A 22,652-nucleotide genomic window follows, 5' to 3' on the forward strand; every position below is an offset into this window, starting at 1 on the left:
AACTCCATCTTGCTTATTTTGCGTTACACAGATGTTGAGGTAATTTGGGCGTTTACTAGATGTGGCATGTTTTCTATTGTTTGTAACAACCAGTGGCCTAGAATTCCGTATTTTGAAACTTGAAACAGTTAAAATGTCATTGACGTTTAGAAATCGTCCTATTGAAAAACAAACCTAAATCCGAAATCACGTGTCATTTCGATAAAACGATTACTCGATAGGATCGCAACTGAGCGATTTGTCATTTGACATTTAATCACTGTCATCCGATTAAACTCTGTCTGTCTGTCTCTCTTTCACGCCTAAAACACTGAACCGATTTTAATTAAATTTGGCATAGAGATAGTTTGAGTCCCGGGAAAGGACATAGGATAGTTTTTATCCCTGTTGCAAAAAACAGGGATGCGCGCAATAAAGTTTTTCTGTGACAGACAAAATTCCACGCGGGCGAAGCCGCGGGCGAAAAGCTAGTATTACTGTAGGTAATAATAGGTGAAAACCGCGGGCATGAATAAGGCGAGGCATGAAAACGAAATCGAAACAAAATCGGGCGATTAACACGTGAACACAAAAAGTTACTCCAGTGATGAAATCGCTTACGTCATGTCGTTGAAGTTTTGTTACGTGAATTAAGTGGGATATAGGTTTTTAAATCTTCCAAAAAGGGAGCGTACTTACTTATATCTCAACGCGCCTGTAATGCCCCCGGCCTGCGGGTGTCTCGTGTTCTATAAAGTTACTTTTATCAATGGATTACACAATGTGTTGTGTTAAACCGTAAGTTTTATAGCTGTTTTCGAACAACACCAATCTATTAACAACTGAGGCATTAGAGTTTAAACCACACATTATACAACGTAATAAATTGAAATTAAGTTGTTAATTGAACTCGCCAACAAGCTTTGAATAGCGAATTTAAAATTCTTATTAATTCTTAATATAATAAAGTAAAATAGTTTTATTTCGAAGGTTTCTTTAGTTATTAAGTAGACTGGATTATTAATATAAGTAGACTGGAACCTCCATTTAAGCAAAGAATACGCTCAAAGCATTGTCGCTTCCAGTGGTCTTTGCTTTCGTTTAGCAAATGTAAACTATTGTTTTACTCTTATTCATGCGGCTTTAGCGTCGAGATAGTAAGCAGGGCTATTCTCCAATAATTTACAAAGTAAACATTACATAGACATGGAATGGAATATAATATTTAGAACTTATTTTTTGCTTCATTTTACACATACTCTTGATACTGATTGGTTAGTAAATTGAAGTTTTTTAAATAATTTATTTTGTAATTTTCTTTAATAGGTAAATATTTTTGGCTTTAAATATAAATATTATTTTTATAAAGCGAAGTAATATCAATAAAGTATTCGTCACTAAGTAAACAACCGACCTACTTTATTATCTTCGAACGAATGTAACCCAAGTTACATTATTTTACTTTCTAATAATTACAAAACATTAGGGCTTATTTACAAATACATTTTTAAGATATTATTTTATCACATTCAAACTCGTTATTCATGAAACTGACAGCCAATAACTCATTATAATGTTATAATAAAACAAGGAAAGTGAAAACACTAACTTATATTAGCACATAACTCAATAAACGGAAATTTATGTCAGAATATTAATTTATTTGACTTCCAACGATCAATTATTTTTACGTATCGTAACTGTATGTATATTAGTTTTTCAACGATATTAAAATATGTTTTAAGTGAGTTCATGCTTTATAACTCAACAATTAGTATTTTAAATAAGCATTTAAAGTTTAGCTAAAATAAAACTAAAATATTAAGAAGGACACAGTTTTATTCACCATCATCTAGTCGCTCGCTTCCAATCGACTAAATGAGTTATTGATACTTACCAACAACTTAGAATAACTCAGTTCAGTAGAGCCTGCATGGATATTCTTAAAATATGTAGATTCTATCTAAAGTGTGCTTACACTTAACTATAGCATGTTAAAATAATACCGGAAACAAAATAAACATTGTTTCATCAGCCTCTCAAAAAGCAACCGTCGCAGAATCACCCACATTTTTTACCTCGACGATCTCCGGCAATTGCTCGATATAAACTTCTCATTTTTTTGAAAGCTATCACTATAAAAGCATTTCTGTCTCCCTTTCTTTCTTATTGCTCAATCGGTGGCCAGGCAAAATGTATCGGGAGGCTGTTTTAGTGTTCGCCCTTATTGGGACAGCTATAGGGTCCATTTTGGACGGTGATTTGGACTTAGCTGATGGTGTTCGTTTAGTCAGTATTCCTGTGTCGAATAACCTAGAAGATGAGGGCAGATCGTTCGGTGGGAACGCCATTTTGTTCAGGATGGCCAAGTTCTTGCAAGGACATGAGTTGCACGTGAAACTGCCTAAATTGATCGAGAAGGAGAAACTGACTGAGTTCTTCGCGGATTCGCTGAAAACTGTGGATGAGACATACAAGGAGAACAAAGGTAAGTGTAATATCTTTTATAATAAGTTCAGTGTAAAAGTGCATCTCATCGCCTTCGAGTGAAAACCTCGGGAATGCATTTTTTGACATTTTTATGAATTTTATGCATTTCGGCTAATGTTACAGAATATAACATTTCTGGATATTATAACCTACTTCTTTTATACTTATGAGGTTTTCACTCTCAGGGTGGATTCGACCAAACAAGAGTAAATATTATTCTCAGGATAAATTGTCAGTTTTGACATAGGTATTTCCCGTACTGAATCTGTCAATGTGCCAGTTATAGCAGGAGTTATTCTCGGATAAAAGTATGGACGAATAGGGCCTTAGGCGTCGATATTATACTGTGTATGATAGAGATGGGACAGAGTCATATTAGATCGACTCTACTAACAGTTCACATTCCAAATATTATGTGGAGTGACATAATATCAACCTCATTGATATACTTATTCTAACAAACTCCGATTTTAACTTAAAATAGCAAAACATAAATCCGTATGTTTTATGTCAGGAGTTTTGATTGTGTACTTATTATTATTAAGTCCCATTGACAATCAATTAACAATAATTGTTCAAGAAAAATTACTAGCTATGAAAGATAATAAATAATAGTATTTTGAAGCCTTTAAAATGACAAAGGCTATCTAAAACAAGAAAGACAAAAATAGTAAGGTGCTGAAATATTTCATTCAATATTAACCTTACAAATGAATTTCTCAATTGGAAGCATTGTTCTTAGAAAAACGTTTCAAATATTTGAACGTGTAATTTGTACAATACATATTTTACTTTTGTTTTTTGTTTTTGTGCCTTTCACAGTTTTACATTGCAATAATAATTATTATTACCGCTTATTTTGGTTTAAAAGATAGAAGTTAAATGACTGGAAAATCGGTTCGGTCCTAATTATTGTAATACAGATTATTTTTTAGAGTTATCGGAAATAGCACCGCTCTTAATTATAATTATTAAATTTTAATACAATTATTACTTTCTGAACTACTCTCTGCATCTATTATTACAAACAAACAGTTAATTAACTCTATTTGCTAATAGTACAAGAAGTTATTTATTTTAAACAATTATAGATTTAATGTAATTAATGTAATATAAATACGAATAACAGATAGCTTCTTTACATTAATGACAGTAATTAATATATCTTCGTGACAGCAAAAATATGAAAAAAGTGGAAGCGTTATGAAAATGATTGAATGAAAATGGGGTATAAAAACGGTATATTCCACTTTGATCACCTGGATATGATCACACAGGTTATCAAAATAGTTAGACTCCGACATTTTGGTGTCCTTTGATCGCCTACGGATAAGATCACCCAGTTGTTCAAAGTGGACTCCAGTTAAATTATTATTTTAGTATCCTTTGATCACCTGTAAATAAATCACATCTCCTATAAATTAATGTCTAATTTGTTTTTATAGGTGATCAAAGAATGCTAAAATAATAATTTAACTGGAATCCACTTTGATCACCTTTGTTATCTTATCCATGGGTGATCAAAGGACACCAAAGTGTCACCTGGAATCTACTTTGATCACTAATTGGGCGATCAAATCCAGGTGATCAAATTGGAATAGACCATAAAACGTTTCTTTGGGGGAGAATCAGTGATTGTGAACGATGTCGAAAAGAGAATGGGACAAAAAAACGATTGATAGAGGGATTTAGTATAGGAATAAACTGTCTGGTCCTGGTAGAAATTAATAGGACTACCCCCACTCTTCCCGTGGATGTCACAAAGAAAAAAATGTGCGAACATCAGGTTTAGAGTAGGCGCACACCCTTGAGTTTAGTTGGCCGATAGTTGTGCCCGATTTTAAATTGTATGAAGAATCGGCCAAATCGATAATCGGCCCATGATACATGCCCATACTGATCAACTGCCCGACTAAACTATCGGCCGACGAAAAATCAACGGTGTGCGCCTACTCTTACTCAACCCTAGCTAGTGCGGGGAGTTTAATTAAGCCAAATCCTCCATATGCCTCTGGTAAATTGACAAGGGGTCTGCAGTAGAGAATACTATCAGATGTTGATGATAATGAGTGAAGGAGCACTAGACTGTGCTGCATTTGACTAGTTTTTTTTTACTGACATGCTTTTGTTTCAGTGGCTTAGCTAGTCTGTCTTGGACTTGACTGTATGTTTCTTAAATTGTTCTCTTTTTTTCAGCGACTGGAAGAGGCAAGGGTGGTGGCGGTGGTGGTGCGGCTCTCCTTGGACTAATGTTCGCGAAAGCCTTGGGAGCTGCCGGTATTGGAGGCTTGGGTCTTCTAACTATGAAGGTGAGTTGTTATTACCACTTTTTGTTTATCAAGATTATTGGGAAGTATGTCAATAGGGGGCACGAAAAAAATAAAAAAATATGAGTAGGTTTATTTTCATTTAGAAATAGAATAAATAAACCTTTATTGTCACTAAACAAAAAAAAACATACATAACACAGCTTAAATACTAAAATCAAGGTGACAAGGGCATCCGGCTCAGTGTAAGCTGTACGTCACTAAGTCCTTGCAGCGCTGGTTTTCAGCCGGTGCCAGTCTTCTGCACAGTAATAAGCATGTATAGGTAGACAGTGATATTAAAAAAAAAGATAAAACAAAATAAAAAATCTCACATTACTTTTCATAAATAGAACAATCTTCATATAGTTACTATGTTATTCTCAAGGACTCTCACCAAAGCCGGCCAATATGGTGTCGGCGGCTTTATTTCAAAAGAATCATGTCGACGACATGTATTTTCTACGATTTTAGACATGATAAATGTCGGCGGTATCTGTAGACTGCAATAATGTGTGTGTTTACCTTTTAACTTGTGTATTTTTGTTGTAAGTAGGGACATACAACATTTTTTACATAATAAACATTTTATGGACCCAATTACTGCGTGTAAAGATATCTAGATGGGCATTTAATTTCTAATTGCTGTGCTCAAATACCAGCACCCAATTCCTCGATTGGAATAGCATTTTTTATACCAGAAGAGCGTTTTCGTGCCATTTACATCGGCCGGCATGTTACACGCCGAAGCGCATATTTTCGTGTGAAAATATAAGGAAATGTGCGTGAGGAAGTGGTGGTACACGAAGATAGCATAGTTAAAATTTAGTAGTAAAGCTATCCGAAAGAGCTGAATCCCTGATAAAGATTCATACAGTTCTTGACATACAGGGTTTATCGCCCAGCAGCAAGTGACCGCCCAAAATATTCTAATCATTCATTAAAATTGTCGAGAAAAGACATTAAAAGGGTCTAACTGTATAATTTTTTTAGTTATTTACTTTTAATGCTTGTAATAGTCCTAAAATACTATCAGCAAGTAGTGAAACAGGCCATCGATTGTGTGAATTTTATGTCATTATGTACGCTCTTTCAGAGTTAAGTACCTATTTTACATGGAGTTCGATAAGTACTTATCAATTAACTGAACCTAACATAAATCCAAAAGCCATACCTATAGATCCAAGATTTTGCAAACCGCATTCTCACCTTCAGTGGTCTCCAAAAAGTAGTCTTACTATACATTTTTACTGTGACCATCTTTTGTTTGCCAAGGCTCCTCTATGTGTGCGTGTTTCCTATGTCTATCGTATCAATACGAAACACACACACAAACCTAACTTAACGCACACATTATTGTTACATGCGCACAAGCAAAAAGCAACCACGACATCAGTAATTTTGTTATAATTAGGCTTCAAATTGAAATGTTAGATTGGAATTTTATTATTTTGGAATTCAGGAAGCATTTAAAGATTATTAAAAACAATTTAATGGTACTGATAATAATGACGCTTGTTGCTTGTTTCGATGAAAATAGATTTTGCCTCATTTATTATTTTATATCTTAATTGATGAGGGAACAAGGGTTTTTGAAAGAAAATACATTAATGAAGTTAATAATTTAATATTCCTCGAGGAAAATATTGCAAATTAGAAAATTGAGTGCTTTTAGTACATTCTACGAAATTATAAGGTTCTTAGAATTGGATATCAAAATTTTATCTGAAAAATCTGTAAGAATAATAACATAAATAAAGTTATAAATAACAAAGTATTGGTCTGTGTGTAGCTTCGTAAAATAGGAATCATTAGAAGTTCTATGAAACGGGCAAATTGTGGTTCTCCTCGTGGAAATTGAAAACAACACAAAATAATAGTTTACTATTAATTATGAATCCCGTGCTAAAAGGAATCACTTTAACAAAATATAGGATGAAAAGTTTAAAATCAATAATGAAGGATTTAATTAAATTACTAGCAAATACAAACTTTTTTTTTTGCAATAATCATTACCCAGAACTCATAATAATTAGAAAATCGTTGATCTAAGATCTATATGAGGCTATTTACCTCTTTATCAGTATAATAATAAATATTACTTTTTAAACTATAAGATCTTGTCTCTGCCATAGTGTGCAAACAGCTTTAATTGGTAAAAGTGAATAATTAGAGACCCAGATGTGCAAAGCGCGTGACGCCTCGCGATCGGGAGTGAAATGTGCGAGTGATTTACACTCTGTTATACCGGGTGGCTAAACACACATCGCATACTAGACTGTGAAATAAATGTCATATTAATGTGTAAATAAAAATATCATAATGATCATTAAGAATGCGCGCTTCAAACTTTTGTATGTTTGTTTTATTTTCAAACATTCTTGCTTTTTACAAAGTAAATATGAGTAAATAAAATATTTTTTCAAGGATGAATGATGGCATCATTTACATTATGAAGGAAATCACCAATGATTATGAAACTTCTGTCAAAATAAAATAAAGTAGGTACCTACTACTTTACAAAACCTTTTTAGGAATTTCCTTCCGATGAAACCCGATAGCTCTACTTACGTGACTATCCCGTACAATACTTGAGATTATTTATTTGGATACTGTAAGAATACTTATAAAATCCAAAGCCTCATTCTGCTGCACATAATAATAATATGTAGCTTCTTTATATTGGATTAATAGCAGAAACTAAAAAGAAAGATCTGTTGTGATGTAATTAATTACTTTAAGGATTTAAAAATGGAAGAGTAAACTTTAACATAAATCGTGATACAGTTTCAGAATTAGCTCAATTCAAATTGGACAGGCTTATCCATCTGTGTGTGTTTAAAATTAAGCCTGGGTTAATCAATAGTTATTATAGACACCCCGTATTGAACGGAACTATGATAAATATCAGTATAAATGTTCGGTTTTTTAGCAAATCCGTTGGATTTGAACGCATGAGGCGTTTGCAATGGGCAAATAAATTTCAATGTAGCTGGTTTCAAATAATATATCAACGTGGGATTTGCCACACTGGATACGTTCTGCGATCTGCGGTCAAGTCAAAGTGATGAGCAACATAGTCGGTCTCTATAGATACATTTTGTCCCACGCTGCGTTTTCCGGTACGCGGCCTCCACTCCAGAATCTTGCTGCCTCATCGGCCGTCAGTTCTGCGTACTATATGACCTTCCCATTGCCACTTCAGCTTGCTAATCCGTCGGGCTATGTCAGTGACTTTAGTTCGTTTACGGATCTCCTCATTTCTGAATCGAAATAGTAAAGAAATGCCAAGCATAGCCCTCTCCATAGCACGTTGTGCAACTTTGAGCTTCTGTATAAGGCCTATAGTGAGAGGCCACGTTTCCGAACCCTAAAATCATCACTGGTCCGGGTGCAAGGTGGACCGACGCGACGACATCATAAAGGTAGCAGGAAGGCGCTAGACCGGGCAACATGGAAAGCATTGGGAGGTCTATGTTCAGCAGTGGACGTCCTATGGCTGAGATGATGATGATGATGATAAATGTATTGATGCGATCTGACCGTGCGGACAACGAGCAAAGAACGCAAACTGCTGACAGATTGCCTTGTCACGACCGCTGACCTCATAAAGGTAGCAGGAAGGCGCTGGATGCAGGCCGCCACCAACCAGCCTCTGTGGAAATCAGGGGAAGCCTATGTTCAGCAGTGGACGTCCGATGGCTGAAATGATGATGATGATGATAATGACAGCTGATAGATTGTCTTGCCTGGACCGCTGACCGACTATGTTGTTCATTCTATTCAATAGTGACTGAGTTTCTTGCGCTGCTTCTTCTCAGCACTGGCCTATTTATTGTCCCGAAGCAGTGGTAGGGTAGTGTAGATGTGCTTTTTAAAAGCCTATTTGCAAGAATAAATGAGTTTTGTGAGACTTTTATGAGTTTTATGATGCGGGCTGCGTTCACTTTTGACCGCAGATCGCATTTAGTGTATCAAATCCTGTACTGCTTACTTGATAATACTGTAAAATTTATGTATTTCAGTTTTGGTTAAGTATATTCATGTTGAAGAGACATTAAAAGTTGAAATCAATCATGGCTATAAAGATGGTAATCTGACATAATTACGAGTTCTGTTGAATGATAATAGTTAATAATAGCATCATTAAAACAGCGAGAAGCTAAACACGTAGTAAAAAGTATAAAAAATTTAAGAGTCGCTTAATTAAGCCAGTCTAAATGTCTAACAATCGATTAAAAGTCTTGATACCAAACTGTGGAAACAATTTGGCTTATGCTTTCTTAAGACTACACTATGGTAAAATATTCTCTAATGAAATAAAGAAAATGTTTTTGTGAATAGGTGTATGTTTGTCACTCAGTCGTCACTACATTATTTTGGTGAAACATGAAGTTTTACGCAAAGTCACGCGAAGGAACTGATAATAAAAAATTAAATTGTTTTTTATTCAGTCACTCCGTGATCCAATATTGAGAGAATCTTTCACCTTAAATTGTTGTACATAAGTTGTGTAACTGGTGCATAAGTTAGCTTCTAAATTTTAACCAAACCCTTTCTTCCCCAGGCTCTAGCCGTATCAGCGATGGCTCTCCTCCTCTCAGCTGTCGTCGGAGTCAAGAAGCTAACCTCCCACGATGACCACGACGACCACCAGGTCATATACGCTGGTCACCACGGTCACCACAGGCGGCGTCGTGACCTCGTCACTCCATTACCTTACCGAGGATGGGAGCAGTACGTTCCTAGGAGCTGAAGGAATCAGTAGTAGGATTTCGCACTGGTGGTCTTAGTTTTTGAAAATACAGGGTGAGCTGATCAAATTTTACAGTCTGTTTGAAATTTTGATCAGCAGGCCTACTCCGAAATGTAGGTTATGTAGTTTTAGTATCTGTCACTGTCACTCACACTGGCATCTAGCTAATTATGTGAAAGGGATGAAGAATTTGAAACTACGGATAACGTTTTTGGGAATAGGTCATAATCTTTGTAAGGGTTGACAAGTTAATTATTATTATGTACTTGTCATAGTACAATCAAAAACTATAACCACAGTATACGAAGTTCTGTCTATTGTTTCTGTCAATTTTATTGTTATTGTAGCTAATTTATTCAGTGGTGACAAATCATGCCATTAATTTATTTCGTTTTAAGTATTTATTTGTTTTATTTATGAGAAACTGTTGATACTAATAAATAAAGAAATATATCAGGTTTTTTATTTCCTCCTTATTTTTTGACATATACTTACATAAGTTAAAATAACTACAGCAATTGCGAGAAAAAAAGTACGTAGACACTTGTCTTGTAATTGGGTTCGGGTAGGTATTAGATTTTCAAGACAATTAGAAGGTTAGTAACAAATATTGTTTGGTTTTTGGCAGACTAATAAATCTTCAGATAAATGAGGAAAAGTGCTAAGACCTGAACATGATGTTTGATGATCATGACGAATATTATCGTAAATAATAAAAAATAATATAATGATTTTTTAGAGACAGCAGTTGAAATACCCAATCTTCAATAAATACAGTATGTAGTGTAAGCTTGTAAGTAATCATGAAAAAAAATCGATTTTTATTATGATAGTCTTATTGCAGTAAATTAATTTTGTGTTAGATGTCATAATTGAAATATCAAAAAGTATTACATACCTACTTCATGTGCAGATTATTTCTAGTTTTTATAACGTCACCTTCTTATTAATAAAAAGTTACACCCTAGTTGAACACTGTTTTAAAGTGACACTTCCATACTAAACGTCACTTTAAAACAGGGTTCAACTATGGTGTAACTTTTTTTAATAAGGGGGTTAAAGTTTGCTACAGACATCGTAAAATACTTCGTGACACTGAAAGTGGCCAAAAAGTTGATAACAAAACCTTATTCTAAAGAAAGAAAGAAAGAAAGAAAGAAAAAAAAAATTTAGTACCAAGCAAGTTATTGTTGCGAACTTATTGGCCACTTTGGGTGTCACGAACTATTTGACGCTGACTGTACCATCAATGAAGTTTGCAGTAAACTGTACCAAACAAGATTACAGTTACTTCTGCCGCCAACAGTTAATCTTGTGGCGTTGGTAAAAGTTACCAAAACAGCAAGAAAGGAAAAAAACTAAACTATTTCTCTACCAAAATAACTTTCGCTCTTAAAATGACTTTTGCTTTTTGTCCATTTAGCTTTTTTGCGATGCGATTGAAATTACATAGGCAAAAACTAACTACAATGTTTTATATAACAGTCATGAAAATAAGAAACATAGGTCATAGCTATTGGGGCAAGCAAGTTCTCGAGTGTGAAATTTGGCTCGGAAACGACAAACGATAAAAACAAAGCAGTCCATCCACAAGATTATTGTAGAGTTAACTTTATCATTTAGATTTTTTGTTGTTGCAAAATCGCCTCTAATCCTTAGTGTATAAGAGACCACGGTCCTTAGCATGACATGCTATCGTCTGGTACATTATATTAACTCATCACCATCGTCATCATCATTTCAGCCATAGGACATCCACTGCTGAACATAGGCCTCCCCCAATGCTTTCCAAGTTGATCGATTGGTAGCGGCCTGCGTCCAGCGTTTCCCTGCTACCTTTATGATGTCATCGATCCACCTTGTGGGTGGACGTTCCACGCTGGGTTTTCCGGTACGCGTTATCCCCTTGTCTAATCTTAAAATGGAGGAAATATTTGAAGCACATACCAATCAACATCATATTAAGCCAATAATTCCGTTCAAACCGAAAACAGAATAAGCGAAAAATAAATTATATTGTGTACATAGATTATTACATTCCGTATTATTGTAGTGACTGGACCCTGTTTGTGGTAAGTCCGATTTATTCTTATTCAATCCAATTGTATTTCAATAATGCCCGTATTTACAAACAATGCTTGCTTATGTGAAGCAGCGAATCGAACGCACTGCGTTGAATAGAGCTCTGTAATTGGTTCGTGTGTCACCCTGTGCGTCCACGCGCACTGTGAGACCTCATAGTAATGTTTCTGAATACGACCGTATATAAGTGTACCTGAGGTGGAATTGTGTAAAGCAATCGTAATCATTTGACAGTTCATAACGTACGATAAAGTCAGTTATACAAAGCGTTTGACAGAATAATCGTACGTTATGAACTGTCAAATGATTACGATTGCTTTACACAATTCCACCTCTGGTGTGCAAAACAAACAATCTCCTAACTTTAATTTGAATTATTTTCGTGACCTTGCCGAAACTTAATTTCTTCCCCAGTGATTTATTTTCAGACGCGTCTCATTTCAAACCAAATCAATTCCGAAGGCACGTTTCAAATTAAATTGGACATGCTGTCTGTTTTCTTCTCATTTTAACTTTGGAATATGCCGTAAATTTTTGCTGTAAAAACAACTTTTATCTCAATATTAAGTAATGTAGAGTCACGCCCGTATTCACAAACGATGCTTGCTTAAGTGAAACAGCAAACTCTGTGATTGGTTCGTGTGTCACCCTGTGCGTCCACGCTGAATAATATAGAGCTAGCTAATTAGTAAGTATTATTTTGAAAGGATTAATTAATGTTTTAGAAAGAAATAAAAATATTTCAAAAATATTTTATCGTCATTAAATTGTTAACATTCTCTTCTAGTCTGCAGCATAACAGGTTTAACATTTTTGTTGCAAAATGTCACTTATTACAATTGATTAAGATCTCACAGTGTTAAACATAATGTGTCGCGTACGTGTATCTCATAAAAAATAAAAAATATCAGGAAATTAAAACAGGGAACAGCAATTAGCGATTTTAAAAGGTACTTAGTAATTTAGATAGTACTCGTAGCATGTTTTCGTACAAATTAGGTACATTATTTGTGCAAAAAAAAACCTGATTGAAAAATTCAGCAGCATTCTCCGTATCTTATACTTTATTATCACTACATAGTATAAAAGAAAGTCGCATCGAACACCTAGGGACTGGCATTCGCTGCCTGCTGCTGTATTTCCTGAACACTATAATCCGGGCCTTTTCAAGGCGAGAGTGAATAAGCACTTATCCTAGACTGCAACTCACTTGATACCAGGTGCGATTGCTATCAAATACCTGCCTAAAAAAACCCGTCTGTCTGCTCTATGTGCATACATAAGATATTATATGCATATATGTATATCATTAAAACTACGCAACGGATTTTGATATTAAATCAAAATGTTTTCCAGACATTGTGTAGTTATTTAGTATCAGCATTGCACCCATGCGAAGCCAGGTCGCTAATATTATGTAGTGGCATTATGGCTGGGTGGTTGTTGTTTTTGACAAAAAAATCTCCTTCCTTATTAGGCTGGGTTGCACCATCTTACTTTAACTTTGACAAACGTCGTTATTCGTTATAGTTACGGTCAAAGTTAGGTGGTACAACACAACACAGCCAAAGTTTGTAAGAATAAATGGATAAAATGGTTAAAGGATATTAAAATTTGCTACTCTTTCAACCTGTAACCACTGAACCGATTTAGATGAATTTGGCATAAAGTTTGAAACCCTTAAAAATACAGGATAGTTTTTATACCGGTTTTTGGACGGGAAGTTTCAATGAGACACTGAAATTCAACGTAGTCCACTTAGATAGAGCACGCGCCCAAACCAAGTGCTCTATGTGGACCAGGCCAGGTGTTGTTCGTGCGGGTGCTATAGAAGGATACGTCAGAAATTCACGTGACGAACAAAGCAGTGAGCAAAAAATAATTTAAGATAAAACAAGGCATTTTGTGCGTGCGTTATTAAACTAATTGATGACAAATCTTTAAAAATCTGTCAATTCTAATCAATTTATCAAATTAATAAATATCTATCGCTAAAATACGCGCAACTTAGCCAATAAATCGAATAGACTCGAATCGGATAGTTTCAGCGACAATCGAGATGTCTTGATTTTCACTCGAGAAGATTTAGTATCACAGCTCTTTTTCTATTTCTCAGTAATCCATTACACGAGAATGTCAGGCCCGATAGCATGAATTAAAAAAACTGTAGTACGCATGCAAGGTACAGTTAGAGCTCATGAAACTATGAAAACAATAATTTCGATGATGGATTTTAATTTGACTCTAATATAACGTAACTATAAGGTTTTGAATCGAGTGATGAAAATAATAATGTTCTCGATATTTCGTTACAGTTACATCACGTAGTGGGGCTTGTTATAGTCCTTACATTATCATCATCATCATTATTGTCATCCTTTGGAAGTCCACTCCTGGTTATCTCTTCCAAGAAACGACACAAAGCACAATCTCCCGCTTTTTTCAGGATTTTTTCAGATTCGTCAAGTCGAGAGCGCCAAAATATCTACCACTTAAAAATATTATTAATAAGAACTAAAACATACTTTATTTACAAATTAGTACTTAGGAGATTTTGTGTCAAAAACCATTTATTGTTTACTTGAATATAAGTTACAATCCGCTTTATACCAGGCATCTATAATATTTATCAGCATCAACTCATGCATGACTGTACCAACTAGAGATGGGTTATACTAGGTAAATTTGATACTAGGTGCACCTATTCCTAGTATTTATAAATACTCGATCCAAATACCTATTCCACCTAGTACGTAGTAATTTAGCATACTTGACGCGACTAGTGCGGACTAATCCACGTAATATGACTTTAAAATACATTTTTTGTTTGAAAAGATACAACCGTAGTATGAATAATGCAATTTGAAATTGAATAATAATTTCTCCCTTCATACTTCAACAGGCTTAGGACTGTCAACTTAAAAGTTGGTGTATTTAAAAGATATCAATTTCATAAAAATATTTACATATTATTTTTTCTTATTTACATGAATATGGTTTGACTACGTTTGTGTGCGTTTGCTTCGTCGCGCTCAAATTTGTTTGGTCAGACAGAGACGGAGTGAATCTCTACGTTCGCACATAAGCTTAGCGAGAAATACTAGGTGCGCGTAATACACGACTACGGATTACGCAATAATAACCTCTATTACTTTGATGGTAGGGTCGGAAATCGTGTAATTTATAAAATACTAGGTGGATCAAGTATTTAAAAAATTGGAATAGGTGCCGCCTAGTACTGTAAAATACCTAGTGTGTGGATCTGTTCTAGTAAATACGTCTCATCTCTAGTACCAACAAACAGTATCAGAATCAAACTTTCACTTTACTTTTTAATCAATTAGTGACATCTACGAGTAGTTGTTAGAACTTTATTTTTAGCGATTCCTATTAGTCATAGTTAGAACTTTCTTTTTCCAATCTACGCCATCTGGTGATTCATCCAGGTACTCCTTACTACTTCCGCGAACTTTCTTCTTTCAATCCATGTCATCTAACGTCTACATACAGTAACTCTTGCCACTTTCTCTCCGCGGAGTGCTTTGAGATTTCTTGGTGAAAGGTTGTGAGGTGATACAACAGTTCAATACAAGATGGCGCTGGCTAGGAGTTTGTTTTGTTGTTCCTAAAGTGCATTCGTTCGTGCATGATCATCTAATGCTTTTTCATCCAATTCTGCTAGGTTGCGATGGTAGATGGAAAGAATACAATATTGAATAATTTATTTTTGGTATACCAAAGATTCAATGTATTTGAGCGCACAATAAGGTAGTCCATTTTGAGCACTCAACTTTGAGCCATATAGCTCATAAAGTTTGACACTATGATGACCTCAAAAAAGAGGCAAACTAAACATAAATGTTCTACATTTCACGTCTGTAACTCAAACAAATGGAATTCCAAGTTTTAGCTGCACCCCAATAAATGGAATTGTAAGTCATACAGACACTTTAAACGTGACTGAATTACAACTGTTGTTTTAACAAAATGCGCCATTTTTTATTGTGTGAACAGCAGACAACAAACTTTAACATTCATCTCACATAAGCACTTGTAAAGCAGGTTACTGTGGAATAGTGATGGGGAAGATATTTGTCGATAAAATAATGTCACATCGCTAAATCACACTTTAAATTAATTAAGCTCCGTAGGGAAATTTAAAAGAGCTTTTTAAATGCTTAATTTCAATAAAGAACTTACATTTAAGTCTATGTCTCCCTCAGTGTCTTAATCTTTTCAACATTTAGAGAAAGTTTGAATATGCCTATTTCGTTACCACATAATATAATTTACATAAATTGCAGCAAAAACAGGATGATTATAATAAAAACCATGTCAAGTTAATATCCAATAATAAAGATACAATCCAATTGATTGCAACCAATTTTCAATCAATTTCTACATAAGAAAGTTACATTAAATTATTCTGTGCCTCTACACACAATTCGCTATCTGCCCTTACCAGGCAATAAGGAAATTTTCTCCAAACATCGATATATCGACAATTGTACATACATCACTAGACGTAATATGGGAGCGATATACCATCTGGGTTACAAGGTGACCTGCAGACTTAGTGCTTTACTGATTAACACCGCATTTTCCTTCTCATTACCATAAATATCGTTTTCACAGCGCAAAAAGGTAATGAGCCATCTAAAAGCATAGTAGAAATGTAAGACGTAGTTCCTCTAGTAATACTTGCATTGAAGTTAGGATGAAACAAGTTATGCTCGGAGTTTCCCTGCGTGATCGAATCAGAAATAAGGAGATCCGCAAGAGAACCAAAGTGACAGACATAGCCGCAGAATCGCTAAAATCAAGTGGCAGAGTCGCTCTTTTTATTTTTATTACTATGGAGGCTTTTAGTCATGTGTTTTTTTTTAAGTTATCTGCTAGATAGAATACTGTTCAAAAAGTGGGTTTTCTTTGACTATCTCAAGCTCTATCATTATAAAGATGTAGTCAAAAAGATACGTTTGTTTGCTAAACGTGTCAATTTAACGAAGACTGACAATAAACAATGGTAATGAACTTGTTAGATGTTTTAATTAGATAAAAGTAATGATTACTTTATTAAAATACTTGTATTAATAATGTATGCTTTTGATTGCTCATTTGAATTTGATTTTTTTTGTCATTGACATAAAGTTTCAAGTATTACCTACCTACATACAATTTCTTTTGACTAGTACGAGAACCTTATAAATTGAAAAGACCACTTAACATTTTATTATCAGCAGAAACTAACAGTAAGTTGATTCTAATCTCATTAAAAAACTATCTGAGTTCGATTAACAATCTTCTTCTCTAAGAAGGACATAAAATGGTATATTATTTACCGGTGCTTTAATGGTGAATTATTTACCTTTGGATGGCTTTGACAAGTATTCTGGCAGTTGGAACTAAGATAGTTCTTCTACAGGGTGGAAACGATAAGTGATCTCACTCGATAATTTCTAAACCATACAAGATATCGAAAAACTGGTTACTGACCCTGAAAGTGCTTTACGAACTCTTTCAAACGGTACCAATAACAGGTTACAGAATAAACTGGAAGTATCTGAAAATTCAATGTTTCCAGCTTCCATACTAAATGTATGCCAACCACACAATATTAAGTCTAATTTTTTAAAATTAAATAATGAACCTAAAAAAAACTCGTAAATTGCATTTTTATTTAAAATTATTCAAGGAAAAAATTAGTTTTAGGCTTTACTTGCTATAAAGTGTTGTATCAAGTATCAAGAGATGAGTGCCATGACTGTGGTAGTACTAAATGTATGGGGGATGGAAACATTGGATTTTTGGATAGATCCAGTTTATTCTGTAACTTAGTATTGATACCGTTGGATAGAGCTCGTGAAGCACTTTTAGGATCAGTAACCAGTTTTACGATACCTTCTGTAGTTTTTAATATTATGAGGCTGTACCAAATGTATGGAAGCCTTGAAACATTGAATTTTCGGATAGATCCAGTTTATTCTGTAACCTGTTATTGGTGCCGTTTGAAAGAGCTCGTAAAGCACTTTCAGGATCAGGAACCAGTTTTTCGATATCTTGTATGGTTTAGAAATAATCGAGTGAGATCACTTATCGTTTCCACCCTGTATAGTTGAATATTCCGATCAAAGCTCGCTTCCACCTTGACCTGATCATCACTTTCCATCGATGAGAAGCAGGGAGCTTTCCCGCTTTAGTAAAAATAGTTTTTCCTCATCACCTATGAAAGCTTCAGAATGGCGGGATATCCTCTGTCGCGGAAGCGGTGATTATGGCACATTATAGGGAGAAGCGGTTTCTACTAGACGCAAACCGGACTTTTAATGTACACTCAGGTGCGTAAATATAAGTTGGCAAAATTTTATAGGGGTATTTTTAGTAAACTATGTTGTAAGAATATTTTCTTAAATCGGCAGACAGTGGTGACTGGTAGGGCAAAAAAAGAATGAGACATGTATCTCTTTAAGAGCATTTGACGATTTGTAAGTACTAATTTGATTAGTTCTAAACAAATAAAGAAAATTTTGATTTTGATTCTCTTTCACAGTTCTGGTACAAGAATGCTACAGAGATTTGACGTGATTGGTCAACAGTTTAAGTAGCATGGAATTATTTATTTATCTTTTTTTTAATGAGGTTGATTGATTGTTGATTGTTGAAGGAAATTCCTAATGTGGGAATAAAAAAATTAAACTGATTTCTCTAGGAACACCAGGTAGGCAAAATATAAGCTTCTGCGCCCATGACCACAATTAATATTTAAATTATTTTGACTAACAAGAATTACCTACTTCTTGAAATAAGTGCAAATAAAAATAAGAGTTCAATATGATGAATAGATAAATTTCAGTAAAAATAAAAGATAAAAAACATAATTTAGTAAAAAAAAACATAATAAATAGGTAATAATTAATCCAATACCTAACATAAAAATTTACTTACCTACTTATGTAATAACGTGAGGAATAAATTCAATATGTCGGAAATGACTAAAAAAAAGTTATTTGGTTCATGATTAGTGTCGAAAAAGTAGTCATTATACAAAAATTACGATGAAATAAATAATAAATCATTTATTTGCTCTGTAAGATATAATTATTATTTAATTGAACATGACGGAAAATGAAAATGGTGTGTATAAATCATTGGCTCGATTTATTTCGTTTTATTAGTCCATTTCGAACAGAACGGTTCTGGCGCTCAAATTAAATAGAAACAAGTTACTAACTTCGTTCGTTTCAGCCGAAAGACGTCCACTGCTGGACAAAGGCCTCCCCCAAGGATTTCCACAAAGACCGGTCCTGCCCGGGACCTGCGCCGCTCGCATCGAGGCACCTCCCGCGACCTTCACCAGATCGTCGGTCCACCTAGTGGGAGGCCTGCCCACCAAGAACCGTCGCCACTCAAGAACTTTCCTGCCCCAGCGGCCATCAGCTCTACGAGCCATGTACCCCGCCCACTGCCACTTGATTTTAGCGATTCTGCGGGCTATGTCAGTCACTCTGGTTCTCCTACGGATCTCCTCATTTTTGATTCGATCACGCAGGGAAACTCCGAGCATAGCACGCTCCATCGCCCTTTGGGTGACCTTGAGCCTTCTTGTGAGGCCCATAGTAGGCGACCACGTCTCAGATCCGTATACCATCACTGGCAACACGCTACTAACTTACCCCGTCCATATTCTAATGTGTACGTAGCCAACTGTACCACACTTGCCTCAATAGCCTTGTAGCAGTGAAACCTCGTGAACTAGTATCCATTGCACTTTGTATAGATGGCGGCTATAAGTGATTTTATTGTGGGACATTCACTGCCAATTTAGTGTTCAGAATCGTAATTAGTGTTTTCTAATTAAATAAATTATGGACGAAATGGTTATTGCATAAAAGCGAGAGATAAACTGACTCACTCATTACGAAATCTTTGAAACTATAGGTACATCTATTTAGCAGGTAAGTTTCTTATAGGGTGTAGACATCCGCTAAGAACGGATTTTACGAAACTCCCCCACTTAGGTAAGGGCGTGAAACATGATCCACGCGTACGTCGCGGGCGGCCGCTATAGTTTTAGATATTACTATTCACAATGAGTCTTTTTACAATAATTTTGTAGAGATGAGTTAGTTTTAAATGTTATTTAACTTTACGTAACGTAATAAACACAAGTAGGTACGTGATAAGCGTACTCGTACTTTGTGTAAAATGTATTATTGAATCCTTACCTTCTACCTACAACTAATTTTATCTGTAACTTTGTTTTGCATAAAATAGAAATCCCGACAGAGAATCGGGTTTTAAACACAACAAATTATAAAATATAACCTCCGCAATAGGTATAGACGACGGCACGTCAACGTAACCACTGTGGGTTCTTGTGCAGTTGAAATAGGGGCGAGTTTGCAACAAAAATGGGTAGCCAGATGTGCTGTCGTGTGTACAATCATGTTCAAAAGATTTACTCACACACAAATAAGTGAGATCTAACCGTGAATTTGCTTGCCCTCCTAGACAAAGTGATTTGGAAATCGATCGAATCGCTACGACTCTATAATTTTTTAAGACATGATGCGTTGGTATAGATTATTATCAATGTAACAATATTATTCTCTAAGTAATTTCAACCACAGCTCAGTACAATAATATGTGAAATGCGTAACACACGTCCATCTGTCAGGTCTCCGGCAATTTGTGTAGAAAGTAACAACGTTTTACCTCAAAACATAGAAACGGTACAGTCAGCTTCGGCCATTCGCACGTTTCTAGCTCACGTAGTTTATAAGAAACAACTACATACTCGGTTATTTGAATGCCCACTCGGCTACTAATTAAAGAGAGTAAATCTATACTAATATTATAAAGCTGAAGAGTTTGTTTGTTTGTTTGTTTACTTGAACGCGCTAATCTCAGGAACTACCGGTCCGATTTGAAAAATTCTTTCAGTGTTAGATAGCCCATTTATTGAAAAAGGCTATAGGCTATATACCATCACGCTACGAGTAATAAGTGCGGAGAAAAAATTAAAAATGTTGCGAAAACGGGTTTTCACGCGTACGAAGTCGCGGGCACAGCTAGTAGAGATATAAAACGTGTTTTGTACCTCTATTTTTATAAGAAACTAGCTTTAAGGCAGCGGCTTCGCCCGCGTGAAAAAAAGAGCTGTGTTTAGGGTTTTCCCGGAACTTTTCTTGCCGTTAAAACCATCCTTGGACTTCAACAAACATTAAAAAAAAAGAATTGATAAAATTGGTTCAGGCGTTGTTGAGTTATGCGCTTACCAACACATTTTGCGATTCATTTTTATACTATCGAAGAAGAAGTGGTCTAAAAGTGAACATTTTTAGTTGTATTTTTAAGTCCGATGATGGACGCAAGACTACGAGTACCATCACCCACCACAATGCATGATCTTTTTCAACCAGACGCTACTAGCAATCTTCATAAAAGCGTTTGCATTTGACCAAAGCAAAGTCATGGGTTTTCTGGTAATTAAATTCCAAATAACCTTTTTTACGCACAAGGGGGAAAGATTGGCTTGAATAATTCCTGCTGAAAAAAACCAAACCGAGCACAAAATTTTGCACTCACTGGGAATCGAACCTGAGACCACAGAGTCGGTTAATCTATAAAATAACACGAGGGTGAAGCCGCGGGCAAAATCTATTAGAAAGAATATTCAATACATTTGCATGACTGTAATGCAACCGACGATCGTTTGGGCCAAGAATGTGCTGGAAGCTGCGTACGCGCATATAAGTGTTCCATACACATCTCTCCGTAATGGCGTGTAATGGGACCGCTTAAATCGAGAGTTGCGGTTCGAGTCCCGGTAGAGACATACTGTAAAGTACAGCTTTGTGTTTCTATGCAACGTACTTATGCCCATATTCACAAACGATGCTTACTTAAGTGAAGGAGCAAATCGAACGCACAGCGTTGAATAATGCTCTGTGATTGGTTCGTGTGTCACCCTGTGTGTCCACGCCCACTGTGAGACCTCATAGTAATGTTTGTGAATACGGGCGAAAATGTACCAACTATGGTAGCTAGTCATAAAAATTTTTTTTCGTTTTCTGCAAATGCTTTTAAAACGGTCCTGCGCTGCTGGTATCCAGGTACTTCTCGCGACCTTCACCAGATCATCGGTCCACCTAGCGGAAGGCCTGTCCCACACTACGTCTTCCAGCTCGTGGTCGCCACTCGAGAACTTTTCCGTCCCAGCAGCCATCAGCTCTACGATCTTAGCAATTCTGCGGGCTATGTCAGTCACTTTGGTTTTCCTGCGGATCTCCTCATTTCTGATTCCATCACGCAGGGAAACTCCGAGCATAGCACGCTCCATCGCCCTTTGGGTGACCTTGAGCCTTTTTATACGGCTATCAATGGGCCTCATAAAAAGGCTTCGTTTGTTTGTTCGTTTCGTTCGTTCATTTTAGCCAAATGAAGTCCACTGCTGGACAAAGGCCTCTCCCAAGGTTTTCCACAATGAACGCTGCCCGCATCCAGCTTCTTCCCGCGACCATTACCAGATCGTCGGTCCACCTAGTAGGAGGCCCATAGTAAAGCGAAGGAAACTAACAAAATACTTCAAACTTGAACTCGCGAATCATAACCCCTTCATGCACAATGGTCTATTCATCAAGACCCCGCGGAATTTCCCATTTCAATGGCATAGACATCTTCTCACCGATTAATCGATTAAAAACACTGACACATAAACACGTTGACCCGATCATACGCAAACCGTTATTTAACCTCTGCACAATGGTTGAGATTTGCAATTAGTACAAAAATACAGGTTAAAAACAAAAGTCTTTGGGATATGACCCACTGTGCAATGTGCAGGTGGGAGCAATGACTTCTGATAACGTAGAACTTTTGTGTCAGTTCAAGTTCAAACAGGTTTTTGGTAGTTAAAATGTCTACCACATAGTCATTGTAAATGTATGTAGCTTACATTGTAGCGTTGCAGTTTTGGCTGTTTTCACAAATTGATATTTCTTCTCGATATTTGGATTTAGGATACCACTGGCGACATC

General features: G+C 35.8%; 1 protein-coding gene across 1 annotated transcript; it reads left to right on the forward strand.

Annotated features, from left to right (window-relative positions):
- The first annotated feature begins 2,154 nt into the window (after positions 1 to 2,154).
- On the forward strand, positions 2,155 to 9,857 carry LOC135083813 (uncharacterized). Its single transcript, XM_063978557.1, has 3 exons — positions 2,155 to 2,467; positions 4,666 to 4,778; positions 9,343 to 9,857. The coding sequence occupies exons 1-3, from the start codon at positions 2,173 to 2,175 to the stop codon at positions 9,529 to 9,531; spliced, it is 597 nt and encodes a 198-aa protein (XP_063834627.1). The 5' UTR covers positions 2,155 to 2,172; the 3' UTR covers positions 9,532 to 9,857.
- The last annotated feature ends 12,795 nt before the right edge of the window (positions 9,858 to 22,652 follow it).

This window comes from Ostrinia nubilalis, chromosome 24 (assembly GCF_963855985.1).
Source record: "Ostrinia nubilalis chromosome 24, ilOstNubi1.1, whole genome shotgun sequence".
Taxonomy (NCBI): domain Eukaryota; kingdom Metazoa; phylum Arthropoda; class Insecta; order Lepidoptera; family Crambidae; genus Ostrinia; species Ostrinia nubilalis.